The sequence below is a fragment of the Denticeps clupeoides genome, chromosome 5, assembly GCF_900700375.1.
Source record: "Denticeps clupeoides chromosome 5, fDenClu1.1, whole genome shotgun sequence".
Lineage (NCBI taxonomy): Eukaryota > Metazoa > Chordata > Actinopteri > Clupeiformes > Denticipitidae > Denticeps > Denticeps clupeoides.
This window is the reverse complement of record NC_041711.1, coordinates 6,561,634-6,580,958: the sequence shown is the minus strand read 5'-3', so window position 1 is coordinate 6,580,958 and position 19,325 is coordinate 6,561,634. Positions and strand designations below refer to the sequence as shown.

General features: G+C 41.0%; 1 protein-coding gene across 2 annotated transcripts; it reads left to right on the top strand.

Moving 5' to 3' along the window:
* The first annotated feature begins 6,844 nt into the window (after positions 1–6,844).
* Positions 6,845–17,334, top strand: ctps1b (CTP synthase 1b). 2 transcript variants are annotated; one of them, XM_028980650.1, is made up of 18 exons: positions 6,845–7,020; positions 8,866–9,060; positions 9,161–9,331; positions 9,617–9,717; positions 9,926–10,042; positions 10,132–10,215; positions 10,311–10,391; positions 10,680–10,831; positions 11,017–11,149; positions 11,560–11,648; positions 13,541–13,635; positions 13,711–13,773; positions 13,897–13,940; positions 14,091–14,187; positions 14,290–14,345; positions 14,438–14,534; positions 16,071–16,215; positions 16,292–17,334. In XM_028980650.1, the coding sequence occupies exons 2-18, from the start codon at positions 8,895–8,897 to the stop codon at positions 16,362–16,364; spliced, it is 1,764 nt and encodes a 587-aa protein (XP_028836483.1). In that variant the 5' UTR covers positions 6,845–7,020; positions 8,866–8,894; the 3' UTR covers positions 16,365–17,334. The 2 variants fall into 2 exon arrangements, with proteins under 2 accessions (XP_028836483.1, XP_028836482.1); XM_028980649.1 differs by having other exon boundaries at positions 6,845–7,096.
* The last annotated feature ends 1,991 nt before the right edge of the window (positions 17,335–19,325 follow it).

Genomic DNA, 19,325 nt, shown 5'->3' with positions numbered 1-19,325 from the left:
TTTGGGGTGTGTTTCTGTTCTGTGTTTTGTGTTGTTTGCAGGTGCCTGGTGATTGTAAATTGAGCCCACCTGTACCTGCTGTGGGACAGACAGAATAAAAGGAGCCTCAGTCTCCTTTTTCGGGGCTGCGCTTGCTGTGCCATCCACCCACCCGCCTTCCTACCCTTTCCCTTTGACATCACTTCCAGTTTCCCCTGCGCTTCCCCTAGGAGGCGACGCAACTTGTTGTGTCGGCCTGCTTCGGTGTTTGTCTGTTTTTCTCTGTTTTCCTGTTTTGTTTGCCGTTATTCATTGTAATTCGTTTTGTATGTATTTCTTCTTTATTTATATATTTAGTTGTTAATAAAATACTTGTTAAAATTATCAGTTTCGTCTTAGTAGGGTTACGTTTGTGTCCTTTCATTTGTTACGGGCCGGATCCCCTAGACCGGTTCGTAACAAAATTGGTGGCTTCGTCCGGGATTTGTTCTGTTTTTTTTCTCTCAGGACAAATTTGATTTATCTTCGGGACATCTGTATTTTTGGGCAAGACTCGCGTTCGACGTTCGTTTGGAACTCTGGTAAGTTAGGCGTCTCCAGCCAGATTTTCGTAATCCCTCCATCGGAGCGCATTTGTTGTTTTGTTGGTTTGTGTTTGGGGATTTTATTTGGGTGGTGTTTTGAAGAGCAACCCCGGGAGGAGCTTCGCGGTTTGTCTCCTGACTGACCACGAACCTTCAATTGGTAACGCTCTTTGAAGAAGCGAAGGTTTATTTAGTGGGAGAGTTAGGCAGGTTTAGGGATCAGAGTTCCCTCACAAATACGTTGTTGCGGTGGAGAAAGCGCACGTTTCGCTCCGTTCGCAGTCTGATTTTTTTTGGTGCTGCATCTCGTGTCTCTTGGGAACATGTCGTTGGCAGAGGAGTTTATTCAGAGCCCTTCGTACGAACTCCTGTCGCGTTGCACTAAAGACAATTTGTCGCACATTGCAGAAAACTACGCGATTGAATTAACAAGCGAAGATAAAAAGTTGAAGGAATCTCTTTTTAAAGCCGTAGAACGCGCTTTATTGGGCAGTAATGTACTTGCGGCGCGGACCGAGGGTCCGGTGTCCCCGCAATCTGCAGCCAGTAGCGATTCTGAAATGGAATTAAAGATGCGCGAATATTCTTTTCGGGAGCGGCAGATGCAATACGAAGGTCTCTTCCTGACTGTGTGGAAGATGACGTTACTATTAAAATTCTGCGTGATACTGGTGCTGCACAATCGTTCGTTTTAGATTCGGTTCTCCCATTCTCTACGGAGAGTTGTGATTCCGATGTGCTGGTGCAGGGAATTGAAATGGGGTTCGCGAGAGTCCCATTGCACACTCTGCACTTAAAAAGTGAATTGGTCTCGGGTGTTTTTAGGATTGCAGTTTGTTCTCAGCTTCCAGTGAAAGGGGTTTCCTTTCTTTTGGGAAATGATGTCGCTTGAGGAAAAGTCCTTCCAGTTCCGGAGGTTGTAGACGTACCGATGTTGGTTACGGACGTGGACTCAAGTCTGGCTTCAGTCTACCCTGCGTGTGTCGTTACGCGAGCGCAAGCTCGTAGGTATCAAGATGAAGTTGGGTTATCTGATACTTTTATGTCGTTCGACCCTTCGCCTGTGATTTCCACGCATTTATCTGAGGAGATGTCCACATGCGGTGATGCTGCAGCTGCTGATGACGTGTGGCTGAGCGTAGATAAAGTGTTGATTGCTGGTGAACAGAAGACTGATCCTTCTCTGGCCCGGTGACGTACTGCTGCCAGAGAAGGAGGTGTAGTTAACACATCAGCGTCATTTTACTGGGAAGATGGATTTTTAATGCGGAAGTGGATTCCACCACACAGTGAAGATTTGGGGTGGAATGCGGTTATTCAGCTTGTGGTTCCTGCTAAATTTAGAGGTCAGGTACTGGCCGTCGGGCACGACCATGACTTTGCTGGTCATTTGGGGGTAAATAAGACATACCACCGTATTTTATGCCACTTCTTTTGGCCAGGTTTAAAATCTGATGTGGTTAAATACTGCCGGTCATGCCATCGCTGTCAAATAGCAGGAAAACCAAATCAGGTGATTCCCCCTGCTCCGCTCCGTCCCATCCCAGTAATTTCTGAGCCATTTGAGAGAATTATTTTAGATTGTGTAGGACCTTTGCCTACGACAAAGTCTGGGCATCGATATTTGCTGACTATTATGTGTGCTGCAACACGCTATCCTGAAGCCGTCCCATTACGTTCACTCAAAGCTAAACCTGTTTTACGCGCACTGATCCGGTTCTTTTCTACGTTTGGACTGCCAAAGGTAGTACAGACAGATCAGGGCTCTAACTTTCTATCACGCCTGTTTAAGGAAGTGTTGAGTGAGTTGTCCATTAAGCATGTGGTGTCTAGTGCTTATCATCCAGAGTCTGAAGGAGCCTTGGAAAGCTTTCATCAGACGCTGAAGACCATGTTTCGTACGTACAGTGAATACACTAAAGAGTGGGATGATGGGTTGCCACTCTTATTGTTCGCTGTTCGTGAAACACCCCAAGAGTCACTTGGTTTTAGTCCTGCGGATTTGATCTTTGGCCACACCATCCGGGGCCCATTGAAACTTTTGCGTGAGAAGTGGGGATCTCACGGCAAAGATAATCCACAGAACATTCTTGATTTTGTGAGTTCATTTCGTGAGCTTTTGCATCGAGCATGTGAGTGTGCACGCAACGCTTTAGTAAAATCTCAGTTAAAGATGAAGGGGCGTTATGATCGTAAGGCTGTGAGTCGGGAGTTCCAGCCTGGTGAAAAAGTGCTTGTGCTCTTGCCTGTTGTAGGATCTGCATTACAAGCAAGGTTTTCTGGCCCTTATGAAGTTGTCTAAACTGAGTGAAACAGATTATGTCATTCGTACGCCTGATAGACGGCGTAAAACTAGAGTGTGTCACATTAATATGCTAAAGTCTTATGTTACCAGGGATGTGGAGAAAGTAGCTGCTGGAGCCGTTCCAGTCGCAGCCATATCCACTGCGGTGATTCCCTGCTACAGTCCTGAGGAGGATGGCCTTACTCTGCGAGACGTTCCTGTGACTTGTGCCCGTCTCCAGAATTCTGAAATCATGTCTGATCTGGACTCGTTTCTGTCACATCTGTCTCATCAGCATGCTTGTGAGATTAAAAATTTAATAGGCCTCTTTCCTTCTTTGTTTTCAGATGTGCCATCTTGTTGTAATATCCTGTGCCATGACATTGACGTGGGTGACCATGCTCCCATAAAGCAGCATGCATACTGCCTCAATCCCACAAGGAGGGCTGCGATGGCAGCTGAGGTGGCCTATCTTGCTGACCATGGATTAGCAGTGCCCAGTTCTAGTGCCTGGAGTTCTCCGTGCATTCTGGTTCCTAAACCAGATGGCACTCATCGGTTCTGCACTGACTATCGTAAAGTGAATGCAGTCACACGACCTGACTCGTTTCCTCTGCCACGTATGGAGGATTGCGTCGACCGTGTGGGCTCAGCTAGCTTTGTCAGTAAGCTGGACTTGTTGAAAGGCTACTGGCAGGTGCCACTGACACCTAGAGCTGCTGAGGTCTCAGCATTCGTGACGCCAGATAGTTTTATGCAGTATTCTGTAATGGCATTCGGGTTGCGGAATGCACCAGCAACCTTTCAGCGTCTTATGACTACAGTGTTGGCAGGAGTGCCAAATTGTGAGGCGTACCTCGATGATGTAGTCATTCATTCGTCTACCTGGTCTGACCATGTGCAGTCACTCCACACTGTGTTTGACCGCTTGTGTAAAGCTTTGCTCACCCTAAACTTGGCAAAGTGTGAGTTTGCTAAAGCAACTGTGAGTTACTTGGGTAAACAAGTTGGTCAGGGACAAGTTCGTCCCCTTGCAGCTAAAGTAGTAGCCATCTCTGACTTTCCCGTACCAACCACTCAGCGAGAGCTGCGTAGGTTCCTTGGGATGATTGCCAGAAGGCATTTGAACATGCCAAAGCATTGCTTTGTAGTTCTCCAGTTCTTGCTGCTCCAAACTTTAATGTTCCATTCATACTAGAGGTGGATGCAAGTGCTACTGGAGCAGGTGCTGTACTTTTACAAGAAGGTGCAAATGGATTTGATTACCCCGTTTGTTATTTTTCTAAGAAATTCTTGAAACATCAACTGAACTACAGTACCATCGAGAAGGAAGCCTTGGCGTTGTTGCTGTCACTGCAACATTTCGAAGTTTATGTGGGATCAACTTCCATTCCAGTTAAAGTGTTGACTGATCATAACCCTCTTGTCTTCCTCACCAGGATGAAAAACACCAATCAGCGTCTTATGCGCTGGTCTTTATATCTACAAGGGTTTGATTTGGAGATCAGGTACAAAAGGGGCTCTGATAATGTTTTGGAGGACGCCTTGTCACGCTCCTACCAATAAATGTTTTTGATCAACAGTAAATGTTGATTTTTAGTGGTGGGGGTGTTACGTCCTGGTATTTTGGGGTGTGTTTCTGTTCTGTGTTTTGTGTTGTTTGCAGGTGCCTGGTGATTGTAAATTGAGCCCACCTGTACCTGCTGTGGGACAGACAGAATAAAAGGAGCCTCAGTCTCCTTTTTCGGGGCTGCGCTTGCCGTGCCATCCACCCACCCGCCTTCCTACCCTTTCCCTTTGACATCACTTCCAGTTTCCCCTGCGCTTCCCCTAGGAGGCGACGCAACTTGTTGTGTAAGCCTGCTTCTGTGTTTGTCTGTTTTTCTCTGTTTTCCTGTTTTGTTTGCCGTTATTCGTTGTAATTCGTTTTGTATGTATTTCTTCTTTATTTATATATTTAGTTGTTAATAAAATACTTGTTAAAATTATCCGTTTCGTCTTAGTAGGGTTAAGTTTGTGTCCTTTCTTTTGTTACGGGCCGGAGCCCCTAGACCGGTTCGTAACATAACACATGGGCATAACCTAAACCTGAATTTAGGCTTTTTGTAGTTAATTACTACAGAAAGCCATTGTGATCAAAAATGTGTAACATCATGAGTTACTTGCTATGGGTTAGGCACAAAGTGTCAGCAAAGTTCAAATCAGTCATTATCACTTTAATTTCATCTGATGTCCCAAATGGATGGTTCCTGTGGCACCAGCAATGGCTTTATCTGTCGACCAAGTTGAATGTAACCTATCAGGCCAAAAAGTGCCTCAGTCCTGCTATGACAACCATGTCAGACCTGCAAAGTGAGCAGTAGACTGAGACATCTCCCTGGATTTACATCAGATTACATCTGCGAGATTTAATCCACTTTTGCCCATCTCCTGCAGTCCCATTAAAATGCAGAGTGAGTAGGGCACAAAAGAGCACTAATTTACTTTCATTCATTATTTATAGAATATACAGCCGCATAATTTTTCCCAAAGAGCACAGAGATCTAAAGAGCAAACATCTACTTGATAGGGGTTGTGTCTTTCAATACTTTGACAACACAGTGTACACTGCATAGTAATGGTTCTACAGCTGTGTGTAGGAGTGTGCGTGTGTGTGTGTGTGTGTGTGTGCACCATCTTTTATTAGCTACTTCCAGCTTTGTGTCGAAAAAAAGCAAATAAAGGAGCAGCAGTCATTCTGATGTCTGTTGAATACCCTGAACATATCTTTTCACAGTTTGGAAGCAGTGAGTCAGAGAAGTGATTCAATGCACTCACAGCCCTCTCACTGTGATTTCAGCGTTTCACACAATAATGACTCGCACTCCCCCTCTTAATAGAGCAAAGAATCAAAGGTTGATGAAAAGATAGTGTTGGTGCTGGAGGTTAATATCGGCTGTGTTAGCCTTCGTTAGTAATTAGAGGAAACAGCTGATGAGATAAGGCACACAAGATGCTGGTGATGGGGGAATTTAATTAGATCCACCTCATGAGCAGAAATTAATTAAAGCCCCCATATTCATTAGGGACAGCCAGAATCAGTGAGATGGAATGAAATCACAGTTATGTGATACCCAAAGTGAATTTAGGTTCAAACTAGGCTATTACACACATGACAGTTCAAGGCATTAGAATGTGACAGCTCATATCTAGCATAGAGAATGTGTCTCCATGTCCATCTCAAGTGGATTATTGATTATTTTTTATGGGTGGTAGTAACCTAGTGGGTAACACAATCGCCTATAAACCAGAAGACCCAGGTTCACATCCCACTTACTACCATTGTGTCCCTGAGCAAGACACTTAACCCTAAATTGCTTCAGGTGGACTGTCCCTGTAAATACTGATTGTAAGTTGCTCTGGATAAGGGCGTCTGATAAATGCTGTAAATGTAAATGTTATGCCAATATTCTTTATTGCCAACAATATTATGCCCCAAACTATGTTGATTGCATTTGGATATAAACAACATAAATATTGTAGAAAGAAATTAAATAATGTACGGAAATAGAGTATATGGTTGTTTTTTTAAAAAGAACAAAAAAATAGTTTATAAAATCAACATAAAGATGGGAATGAGCGTCACCTACTGGAGAGAAATGTACCACACTCCCAAAATTCCCTGGCAGTAACCTGAAAGTTCATGTACTTCTGAAAAGATGAGCAGGAAACTTTTAAAATATTATATTAGAAAAGCATTACAAAAACACAGATATTAATGACTAAATGACAGAAATGTCCTCAAACATTTGTGATGGTGTTTGTTAATTTGTTTCTGCCAGTTTGTTATTGTGCTTCAGAGAAAATTATTCATAATTCATAGCTACTACAGTTCTTCTGGATACATGGATACGTAAATATAAATGTAAATGTGCTGGCTCTTTGAGCTTCACTTTATCCTTCAGTGCACTAGATGGCGGTAACGCACCTCAACGTCACATATTCCGTTGCAAGAGGGTGGAGGAAGAAGGAAAAAACTGGAAAGCCGCGTTTTTTTTTACTGGTCTTAGGTCAGTTATGTAAGTGTTCTACTCATATTGAGGATTAATGCTAACGTAAGGGGAACTGATCCTGGGTCAGCACGAAACGGCAGTTTCTAAAAGGAGTTGTCGTATTGGTTTACACGTGTGTCAGGTAGGGAAACGTGACTGATGTTCTGCACGTTCGGTGATTTTATTTAGTAACGATTCATCATAATCCCTTCCCTTTGGTAAGTAATGTAATATATAACAGTGAGTGTAACCTTTAGAAGCTAATATAATCCATGTCTCAGCTTTTTCTTTGCTATGTATTGTTAAATAAGTACTGTACTGGGATCTTAAACAAAATCGGAAAGTGGTGTAAAGTGGCGCGCAATTGGCGATAGTCAGAGTTGTCATATTTTGATTGATCCTTTTCCTTGTATCAAAATCGATTGTGACATGCTGATTCGTGGAAACTGATTTAAATAAAACCTTGTTTAGAAGTGGTCCCTCCAGATGCTGATTTGCTGTCGTCAACAGAACCTTTCCTCGAATGTATTGTAATCACTTTAAAAATAGCTTGATCTAAATGCGAAGAAAGTCTGCCATTTGTTCTGTTCTGTTTGATTGAAGAAATTGATTGTTAATTGACATTGTAACATGTGCAAGGGTATGATGACCTGCCCTAATCTTGTCACAGCCAATGAAATCACATAGCCCCATGACTGACAAACGTTTACTTTCTCTGTTTGAGTTATTGTCAGAGTATAATATATTTACCAGTTTACATGATTTAAATTCCACAATTAAACCTAAACTAACTTCTGTGCAATGTTGCAAGTGATTATTGCACATTCCATTAAATGTCCATTGAAAAATTAGCAGTTATCCTGAGTCTGGTTATAAAAAGGGGGTATGGAAAGGGAGTGAGTGATTAATATTTCTATAATATCATTAATGGTATGGACGAGTAAAAAGACCGTGGGGAGAGAACAGAGTGTAGAAAACTCTCTACCCACACAAAAGCACTGTATTCAACCACTCCAATTTGATGTTACCTGGCAGAAAGAGGCACAATAGAGAGAGACAGAGAGAGGGGGAAAAAAAAGCTAGGAGAAAAATGGGAGAAGAGAAAAGACTCGGAAGCCGGAAGGCTTCCAATGGAAAAAACCCTGAGCAAGAAAGCCCAGTCCCTTTCCCACATTTGAACAGATCTTTTATACACCTGGCATACAGGAAGTTGTCACAGACCAATCAGAACCTGTTGTTTCTGACGTCACGCCCCCGGTGCCTCCCGTCTGGAGAAGACAAAGAGAGTGGGCGGTCCCGACGGCCGACACCTCACACGTTTGGCTCGGGGGAGGCAAATGTTGCACTGCCGTCCAACAAAAGACATGTAAAACGGATGTGTTGAATCTTCATGCACAACAAAGGCACAGGACTTTGCTGTTACATGACTTGGCTGCATGCTGTGGTAACCTGAGCTTTAACAACAGTCTCTAAAAAAGGTGCACAGCTTGAATGTCCAATCCAGACTTGCTTGAGATGCATGACACCCACCAGTACATATTTAATTATGGCAACAAAGTATGCCATTTACTTTTTGTAGGCATATTTTTCAAGTCAAAAGGTGGCAGTGGTGGCATAGGATAAGGATTGGAAGGTTGCCGGTTTCAATCCCAAGTGGCCAAGGTGCCACTGAGGTGACACTGAGTAAAGCACTGTCCCCAAACACAGCTCCCCAGGCACCTTTCATGGTTGCCCACTGCTCACTTAGAGTGATGGGTTAAATGCAGAGGGCACATTTTGTTGTGTACACCATGTGCTCTGCTTCACAATGACAATCACTTCACTTTCAAAAAGTAGCTAAAATGTACTGTTTAAAAAGACACTTTGTGGGATGATATTATGTTCATGTACATAATATGTGTCCGGCATATTGTCACTGAGAATGGTGTTCAACCATCTCTGGGGATGTCCTGAGAGGTTATTGAAAATGCATTTTGTTCACTCTTAGGCACTTCCTGTTACAGTGTAACGCTTACAATGAAGTACATACTCGTCACTGGTGGTGTCATATCTGGCATTGGAAAGGGCATCATTGCAAGTAGCGTGGGCACCATACTGAAGTCCTGTGGCCTTCATGTCACTGCCATTAAAATTGACCCTTACATCAACATAGACGCTGGCACTTTCTCCCCATATGAACATGGTAGGTCCTTCATTTGCTTTTTTGCTGCTGTCATGAGTATATCTCAGGAAGTAAGCAAGCCAGTGTTTTATTGTTGTTGGGTTTTTTTTCTCTCTTGTAGGTGAAGTTTTTGTTTTAGATGATGGTGGAGAAGTAGATCTGGACTTGGGAAACTATGAACGCTTCCTTGACATTCGGCTTACTAAAGACAACAACTTGACTACAGGAAAGATCTACCAGTCTGTCATCACCAAGGAGAGGAGAGGCGATTATTTGGGCAAGACTGTTCAAGGTAATGGTGTTGTTTTGCTGTGGCTGGGACATCCATTACTGGCTCTCTAAATCACTGATAGAGTGGCATGTCATTGTGATTTGCAGTGTGCCGCTTGTCTTATTATTCATCTCTTATTCAACTTATTAAATATTCCTATTTTATTGAATACATGTGGTTATACATATTGTTGAACAATGACATTTCTTCCCGCTCAACAAGCATCTCGTCACTATCATTTGTAGTAAATCTTTGCTAGTCTTTGCTCATAATAATAATAATTGAACCAAGTTTGCCGTCATGCAGTGGTACCGCACATCACAGATGCCATTCAGGAGTGGGTGATGCGACAAGCAAAGATCTCTGTGGATGATGATGAGGTGGAACCACAGGTCTGCGTCATTGAGGTGAGATTCAGTTAAAGCACTGCATAAGGACTACATGAAGACGTGTATTTGCCCAGAGAGCTGATTGAGAGCTGATCAGTCTTGGATCATAAATACTAGTTTATAGTGTGTTACACTCAGTATTTTTGGTTAAAATGTCTTGACCTGAGTGCAGCTCAGTGTACATGACTAGTATTATTTTGATATTTCACATCCTGTGTGGTTCCAGTTAGGAGGCACTGTAGGGGACATTGAAAGCATGCCCTTCATCGAAGCTTTCAGACAGTTCCAGTTCAAAGTGAAGAGGGAAAACTTCTGTAACATCCATGTCAGCCTTGTCCCTCAGGTAGGACCTCACACTGAGGTATTTCTATTAAGAAAAGTAGACATAGTATAAATTATTTGTAATATGCAATGCAATTTTTGTCTTGGTAGCCCAGTGCTACAGGAGAACAGAAAACCAAACCCACCCAGAACAGCGTGCGTGAGTTGCGTGGGCTTGGCTTGTCACCTGACCTGGTCAGTGAAGTTTGTCTGACCCATTTCAGGGATGTTGCTCAATTTTAGGCTGTGAACATCACATCAACAGGTTATTTTGTTGATGTGATGTGCAGATTGTGTGCCGTTGTTCTACTCCGCTGGACAATGCTGTTAAAGAGAAGATCTCCATGTTCTGTCATGTGGAGCCAGAGCAGGTAGGAGTTGTTTCAGAACAAAAACCAAAACAAAACAAAAATAGCAAAATTGAATACCAGCTTTATACCAGCTCAATACTGATCATTCAGTGTTTCATAGCATTTCAGAATACAATGTTACATCATGATTTTGCTAAATGAAACACTCCTAAAGCATTCATGTTTTGTATATACCACAGTACATTTTGTACATTATACCACAGTTTTGACCCAACTTTGCCCATTTGGAGGGCGTCTTCTTCATGATTGCATCTGGGCCTTGTTCAACCTTGAAGAACTTTTTTGCAGGTTATATGTGTGCATGATGTCTCATCCATTTATCGAGTGCCTCTACTGCTGGAAGATCAGGGTGTGATGGATTACTTCTGCTCTCGGCTGGACCTGAAGGTGGAGATGAGGCCCCGCAGGATGTTGGCCAAGTGGAAGGAAATGTCAGACAGGTACCTGCCCTCAGTGTCCTGTGGCTGGAAAGCCTGGGGTTTTCTGAATGGGAAATAACTTGGTAATTTCCACAATCTAAACCTGTAAAAAGTTTTGTTTTCATTCAGATTTTATTTAAATGATTCAAATCACACCAGGCTGGCATTGATGTATTATATAATGTTTTATGTTTTTGAACTGACAGGTCTGACAGGCTGCTAGAGCATTGCTCTATTGCATTAGTAGGAAAATACACCAAGTTCTCAGACTCCTATGCCTCGGTCATCAAAGCACTGGAGCACTCTGCACTTGCAATCAATCACAAACTGGAAGTGAAGGTACCTGATCACACTCATGTTCCGACCTTCAAAGTAGCTGAAACTTCCAACCTTCAGTAGCTAGTGGGTAGCACACTCGACTATGAACCAGAGGACCCAGGTTCAAATCCCACTTACAACCATTGTGTCCCTGAGCAAGACACTTAACCCTAAGTTGCTCCAGGGGGACTATCCCTGTAACTACTGATTGTAAGTTGCTCCGGATAAGGGTGTCTGATAAATGCTGTAAATGTAAAAAGATTAACATATGAACTGATGTAATCAGAAAGTAATAATGACCAATTTTTTTGTTTGATCAAGGACAAACATGAAGATGCGTTTTTTTTTTTTTTTTTTTTTTTAAGAGCCTCAATGTTAAATTTGCCATAAATTCTAGTTAACAGTGATGTTGAATTTTGTCAATTTCTTAGTACATAGACTCAGCAGACCTGGAGCCCAGCACCCTACAGGATGAACCTGTGAAGTACCACGAGGCTTGGCAGAAACTCTGCAGTGCTAAGTGAGTGTAAGAATTAACTATATGAGAAGCTTTTTTTTCTTTTTAGGTTCTAGTCACAGGGGCAGCTTGATTTAGCTTGGGTCACATGCACCATTCACATGAAGTCCAGGCTCATTATGTAATTGTGTCACGAGCAACGGGTATTTAACCCCTTATATACCCATTTCTGTACCCGTAACACGATTTGTGCAGGTATCAGAACTTGGTGGATCTTGCTATTTACCTGGAAAACTCACAGCTCTCTCCTTCTACAACAGCACACAACCTTGGAGTAACAAGATACAACCAACTCTCTTTCTTGACTCACATCAGAAATCTTTCCCACTCATGTAGATTCCTTCTCTACAATATCAGACAAATCCGTTCTTATCTGTCAACACAGGCCACCCAGATACTGGTTCAGTCCTTAGTAATCTCACGACTGGATTACTGTAACTCCCTTCTAGCTGGTCTACCTCTATGCAGCAGCACGACTGATCTTCAGCCTTCCCAAATTCTCCCACACCACCCCTCTGCTACGTTCCTTCCACTGGCACCCAGTAGCTGCATGCAACATGGAGAAGCACCATCCTACCTCACAGCCCTTATTATACTTCGCACTGCACCTCGTATACTCCAAGCCTCCAGTACTGCTCGCCTGGTCCCTCAATCTCTGAAAGTAAAAGGAAGACACTCATCTAGACTCCTCTCTGTCTTGGCCCCTCGGTGGTGGAATGAACTTCCCCTCGAGGTCAGAACAGCTCAGTCACTGAGAACTTTCAAACGGCAGCTCAAGACCTTCCTGTTTACAAAATATGTATATTAACTTGTAACCTTCATATTGTCTTACTTATGTATAGAAACTACAACAGAGTGAATAAAAAATTGTATGCAAAATTGTATGCAAAAAAAAAATTGTAGTGAACCGCAATTGATCTCTTCATCAATGGTAACTTGAAAGCACGTTGTAAGTCGCTCTGGATAAGGGCGTCTGCCAAATGCCTTAAATGTAAATGTATCAGAGGCACAAGTTGGTGTCCCCTGAGAGAAGTTGACAAGTCATGTTTTTTGCAAATGAAAGTGTCCAAAGGTCACTTAATTTTTTTATACCAGCTTTACAGGTATCCTGAAATCTAAATAATGCCACAAATTAGGATGGAGGAAGTGACGTCGTAAGTGTGACCAGATGGGAGACAGAAGAAAGTTGTAACTATACTAAAAGTTTTAGTATAGTTTTTATTTTGTAAAGCATGTAATCTAATTTTTATTCATTCAACAATATTACATTATTTATTTTTGTTGTCATTGTAACAAGTACAACAGAATTCGGTACAGTCCCTGTGTCAGAGAGATATCTTCGATTTATTGATGAAACCCTTAATTGCTGTTGCAACAAACTATGTAAAAAGCCGACCATACATATACACAACAAGACAGGGGAAAAGGTCAGAAACAAAAGCAGGGTGCACATTAGGATGGAGGGGGGTGTTAAAAAAAAAAAAAAAAGACAACCCTTAGATTGTACTCCAATGTACATTGTGGGAACCACCTCAACAGCATAAGCACAGACTCTACACAACATATAAAGTAAAGGTCAATATCCACAGGGGAGGAGTGAAAAGGTGGTGGATATAATCCTGTAAAAAGGATAAATGTATAAATAACTAAGTGTGTGTGTATACAAACACAAACAAATATAATACATAAGGTTATAAAATTAAAATGTAAGATATGAGGTAGGTAGGCAGTGAAACCTTATTGCCCATGAAATAGAAACAGAGTAACAGAGTACATTAGGCAGTTAGTTGTAAAAAAGTTGTATGTTCTGAGCACTATACAAATGTCAAGTGTGCCCAAACAAGAAAAGACTAATTTCTGGAAAACAAACCAGTGGTGGTGTTCTGTTTGTCCAGTGGGGTCCTGGTACCTGGAGGTTTCGGTGTTCGCGGTACTGAGGGGAAAGTCCAGGCCATCAACTGGGCTAGAAAACAGAAGAAGCCATTTTTGGGTGAGAATTAGGGATACTTTAAACTTTAGTTTTTATTGTTATCTGTTTTTTTGTGACTGGAATTCTCTTTTTTAGGGGTCTGTTTAGGAATGCAGCTGGCAGTGTGTGAATTTGCTCGGAATGTTCTTGGCTGGGAAGGTGAGTGTGTCAGAAGGAACACAGCAGGAGTTCATAGATATGTGCATACGTGCATGGTTATTGTTTTAAAAAATATTGCATATTAAGCTTCTGGTCACTGATCTCTCACTTCCTTTGTGACAGATGCAAACTCCACAGAATTTTATCCAGAGACTAAGCATCCTGTGGTATGTAGCCAATGAACCAGTCATAACAATTCAGATACATATGACTCTATGATACAATTTTTTCCTCAATTCTTTGCATAATGCCTGCCAAGATAAGTGAGTGTTGTACAGATTGTGGTCCAGAAAACAAACAGCATTCTTTTGTTGCAGGTGATTGACATGCCAGAGCACAACCCTGGGGATATGGGTGGTACCATGAGGTTAGGGAAGAGAAGAACCATTTTTAAAAGCTCTACCAGTGTTCTGAGTAAGTCCAGTTTCTTTTAATGTGAGGGTGCAAGGCCAACACAGCCAACTGTACTGTATTATACTTGTGGGCAGGTCAGAATATTTGTGTTTTCTGGTGTAGGAAAGCTGTATGGAGATGCTGAGTATGTTGATGAAAGACATAGACATCGTTTTGAGGTAAATTGTATTCATTTGGCACTTTGTCTAAATGCTACATAGGAATATAATAGGACATAATATTTTATTTTATGGTGACATTGTGATATCAGGTGAATCCAGAGCTGAAACACCACTTTGAACAGAAGGGATTTCACTTTGTGGGGCAGGACCTGGAGGGGGAGAGGATGGAGATCATTGAATTGGAGGGTGAGCGAGAGAAACTCTTGACACCACCTTAGACCAGTTTTTAGTTCCAAACTTGGGTTTTGCAGTTATTGCAGGAATTGAATATTGTTAATATTTACATTTTGGGAATGGTATCAGTGTTAATTAATTTACTACTATTACCTATGTTGGAGAAAAGTGTTAAGTGCAGCAAAGAACATAATTATTTAAATAGATATTATAGCATGTACAGTCAGTTTTTTAATATTATGATAATATTTTTGGCTCCATATACCCCCACAATGGATTTGAAGTAAAATGACTGTGCTTTAACTACAGAGTTTCAGCTTTAATGTGAGTGTATTTACATCCAAATCAGGTGAACGGTGTAGAATTTTTTTTGTACAGTGCATCCAGAAAGTATTCACAGTGCATCACTTTCCGCATTCTGTTATTTTATAGCCTTATTTCGAAATGAATTAAAAAATTTTCCCCCTCAGAATTCTATGCCCAACATCCCATTATGACAACATGAAAAACGTTTACTTCAGGTTTTGGCAAATTAATTAAAATACAAAAATTGAGAATGCACATGCACAAAGCCACACCTACTTGCAGCACGATTTAATTTGTTTTGGGTGAGAGGTTTCCGTGGATTATTTATTTTTTTTTTTTTAAAAGTCCTCGATTTGAGTTTCCAAAAAAATCAGGCCTTAAATATGATTTTAAAAAAAAAGACTAATAGAACGGGCAGGTGGAACTGATTGCGTACTGACAGCAGGCATGGAAAGGACCGGGGCGGTCCAAGCCTGTTTGGTATTCTGTGCAAAAAAGTTGGATTTTTTACAAAAATCACTAAATAAAATCTTGAGATCCTGGAGGGACTGCATGGTAAAATAAAAGCATATTGTTACTTGAATATTTTCTGACAATATTTTTTGTGTAAACAGCTGAATACAGAAAATCCTAAAAAAAATGTATATCATCACTTGCATCATACACATACCTGGTAATTCACTGTATGTTATCTGGTATACAGTTATGCTATATGTTGATTGATCTGTAAAAGTAAATTATTTTAAAAGTTTATTACTTTCTGCTGCAGCACCTTTGCTATGGACATGCTACCCTTTCAAAATCAGTATGTTTAAATTTATACAGTCAAATTATATACAGTCTACAGGCCAATGTGCCACTGAGCAAGGTACAGTCCTCACACGCCTGTCATGGCTGCCAACCGCTGGTCACCCACATATGCTTGAGATGAACTGTAGACCTTTTATCTGCTCCCTGTAAATGTGAAAATGTGGCAATAACACACACCTGGAACAGCTGAGCAGCCAATTGTACAATTACTTTTGGTTCATTAAAAAGTGAGGCACATATACAAGCTGCTGTAATTCCCACACCATTAAAATAAAGCTGGAAGTCTGTAGTTAAAGCACTTCTTGTTCATTTTAAATCCACTGGGGTTGTGTAAAGTGCCAAAAATATAAGAATTTTGTGGATTTATATTTATATACATGACTTTATATAGTTCATTCATGCTGGTTTTGAATCCTGCTTGGTTCTGTGCAGACCATCCATATTTTGTGGGAGTGCAGTACCATCCGGAGTTCACCTCTCGTCCCATTAATCCGTCACCCCCATACTTGGGCCTCCTGCTGGCAGCTGCTGGGAAGCTGCACAGTTATGTTCTGAAGGGCTGTCGGTTATCCCCTCGGTAAGATGTTGTATATGGGCTAATTGTAATCAGAGGGGCAGCATTTATTTAATGCTTTTTTTCTGTCCATTTGCAGAGATACATACAGTGACTGCAGTGGCAGTAGCTCTCCAGACTCTGAGATCTCAGAGCTGAAATTCACCTCCTGATATAGAGGCAGCAGCACTACAAAATTTTACTTCAGTTTGAATTCAGTTTGACACAACTTTTATTCTAAACTACTAATGCACATGTTTCACATTTTCCTGTTTTAAAGGAGGGCTTATACAAAATGGGAGACATATATTGGGATGTCATTTTTCTATGTTTCTTGAAGTTTAATTTCAACTTCATTCTAGGGATACAAGATAATCACTTGTGTATGCATCTGCGATCAAATATGTATGCTGTGAACTAATAGTCCAACTTTTATGAAATGTTACTCCATGTGTCATTATTGAGTCAATACCAGATATCTGAGCTGCAGCTATACTTGTTCAGTAAACTTTGCTTGTCTGCAGTGTACTTAGTCATTTTTGTAATATTGTTTTCACTGCCTGGTTGTAGAAATTTTATTTCTGTACTTAAGCCTATCTTTGTGTTTGTGGTCTACCTTGAACTTTTTCACTATATATGCTCTTGGCAATAAAGTAATTATTCACCAGTATTTTTGCATGCTGACACTGCCAAACCAAGCTGATGTTTATTAGTTCATGAATTTAGGACTATCAGCAATAGCATTTAGGGTTGCGCGGCAATAGAATTATGGTTTGCATGCTCTCCCTGGGTTAGAATGGGTTTCACACTAGGTGAATTGCCAACTCTAAAATAACTGTAGGTGTGAGTTAATGCTGTGTGTGTGAGTGTGTGTTCCCCAGTGGTGGACTGGCATCCTGCCCTGGGTGAGTTTCCTCCCTGTACCCATTGTTCCATGACGGGATTTGGCTGTAACAGGACTAAGCAGTTAAGGACAGTTAATGTGAGAACAATAGCAATTGATTCCACCTATACAATACTACATTTTAATGTTTTTTGAAGGCTACAAAAGTACAAGAACTGTAATGATGAAACTATTTTCACATACTGTAACTGATTTTGCGTTATTAGCATAAAGAGATTATTTTGCGTTATTATCATAAAGAGATTATATATCATTGCACTGATGCTGTATTGATAAAACAAAAATACCTTCAAAGTGAATACCTTCAAAGAGTCTTTTCTTTTGCGGGTAATCTGCCTAGTAAATTTCTTAACCGTTATTTTCCTTAGTAACCTCACGACTGGACTACGGTAACTCCTTTCTAGCTGGTCTACCTCTATGTACCATCAGACCTCTACAACTAATACAGCAGCATGACTGATCTTCAACCTTCCCAAATTCTCCCACACCACCCCTCTGCTATGTTCATTCCACTGGCTCCCAGTAGCTGCGCGCATCAGATTCAAAAGAAACTACAATAGAATGAATAAAAAGATTGTATTCATAGTTGGGGGTCCTAGTGAACCAGAATCGATCATTTCATTGATGGTAACATGGAAGCACATTGTAAGTCACTCTGGATAAGGGCATCTGCCAAATACCTTAAATGTTAATGTACATTTTGCCACATCTCTTGTCTTTGTCTGTCTTTACATTGGACTATTTCAAATATAAGGCTGTTCCAAATAAAGAAGTATAATACTTAGTTAAAATTATAATTTTACTTTAAGATACAGTTGAGACCAAAAGTTTACATAAAAAATAAATACAAAAAATTCTCTCACAAATTATTTTGACATTTAGCAAATAAAAATTGTTTTGGGAATCTGAACAGGCCTAAAACTGAAAGGGTAATTTTTTTTTTGTGTGTGTGAGTGTGTGTAATTTTTTTATTTTTACAGTGTATGTTCTATTGCTTTTGGTTTCAACTGTATACAGTGCATCTGGAAAGTATTCACAGTCAATCACTTTTTTCACATTTTGTTATATTACAGCCTTATTCCAAAATGGATCAAATTCATTTTCCATACACACACAGAATTCTACACACAACACCCCATAATGACAACATGAAAAAAAAGGTTTTGGTGGTTCTCTGTGGTTCTTGAAATCTATTGGTTAACAGCTGCTTAATGGCCAGGTAGATGTCTTCTCCTCTTGTACTGGTCTAAAGGGAGGTGAGCCCTAAAAGGTCTTCACAGAATGCTTTGTGGTCTGTGTTGAAAAACCTGACATGGAGTAACAGCTGAGCATTGTCACACAAGTCAGTGGACTCATCCACAGCTAAACCTACACATGGTGCTGTACGTATGGCTTCATCTAGCTCTGGCACGTCCAGAGACAGCATTTCACTTTTCTTTGTGGCAGAAGATGCTGACAAGGGTATCTGCTTCATTTTGTTTTTGTTTTCCATCAAGTCATGTTTCAGCTACTGCACTCATGCATTCTTTGACAACCTCTCCATCAGTAAATGGCTTTTTGTGTTGACCCGTGAATGTGTGACTTGGGATTCTGGTAGACTGGTCATATTCGACTATTTTCTGTGATCTTACTTCAGATTTGAGTGAGTATGTTTCTTCAAAACTTTTATGTTTTGTCTCATAATGGCGTTTCACATTAGCACATTTAATAAGTGCCACAGCTTCTGAACAGATGAGACACACTCGTTTAGAGCTCCCAGTGGGAAGAATAAAAAGAAAAGAATCTGTCCATTCCGGATTAAATGCTATATTTTCGCTGTCGACTTTTCTTTTTTGACCAGTGCTCCATCTCAGTCGTCTGTATCTCCCGCCTCTGTTTCGCTAGTTTTCTCTCGCTCAGTTGTTAGTCATTTGTCTCCTCGTTTTTTTTTCTTCCGTCCGTCTTTTGATCAGTCCGCCTTGTATCTAACGCTCTTTTATGTCTGCCCTCAGTGTCGAGTCTTTGCAGTCAGGAATGCATGTACTTGACTGACTTAGTTGTATGACGTCAGCAATCTTTCCCGCTCATGTAGATTCCTTCTCTACAATATCAGACGAATCCGCCCTTACCTGTCAACCCAGGCCACCCAACTACTGGTTCAGTCCTTAGTAATCTCACGACTGGACTACTGCAACTCCCTTCTAGCTGGTCTACCTCTATGTACCATCCGACCTCTACAACTCATACAAAA

Coding starts and splice junctions, on each gene's coding strand:
- ctps1b (XM_028980650.1), top strand. CDS start 8,895: ATGAAGTACATACTCGTCACTGGTGGTGTCATATCTGGCATTGGAAAG. Junction 10,043..10,131: donor ATGTCAGCCTTGTCCCTCAG/GTAGGACCTCAC, acceptor TTGTCTTGGTAG/CCCAGTGCTACAGGAGAACA. Junction 14,346..14,437: donor GACATAGACATCGTTTTGAG/GTAAATTGTATT, acceptor TTGTGATATCAG/GTGAATCCAGAGCTGAAACA.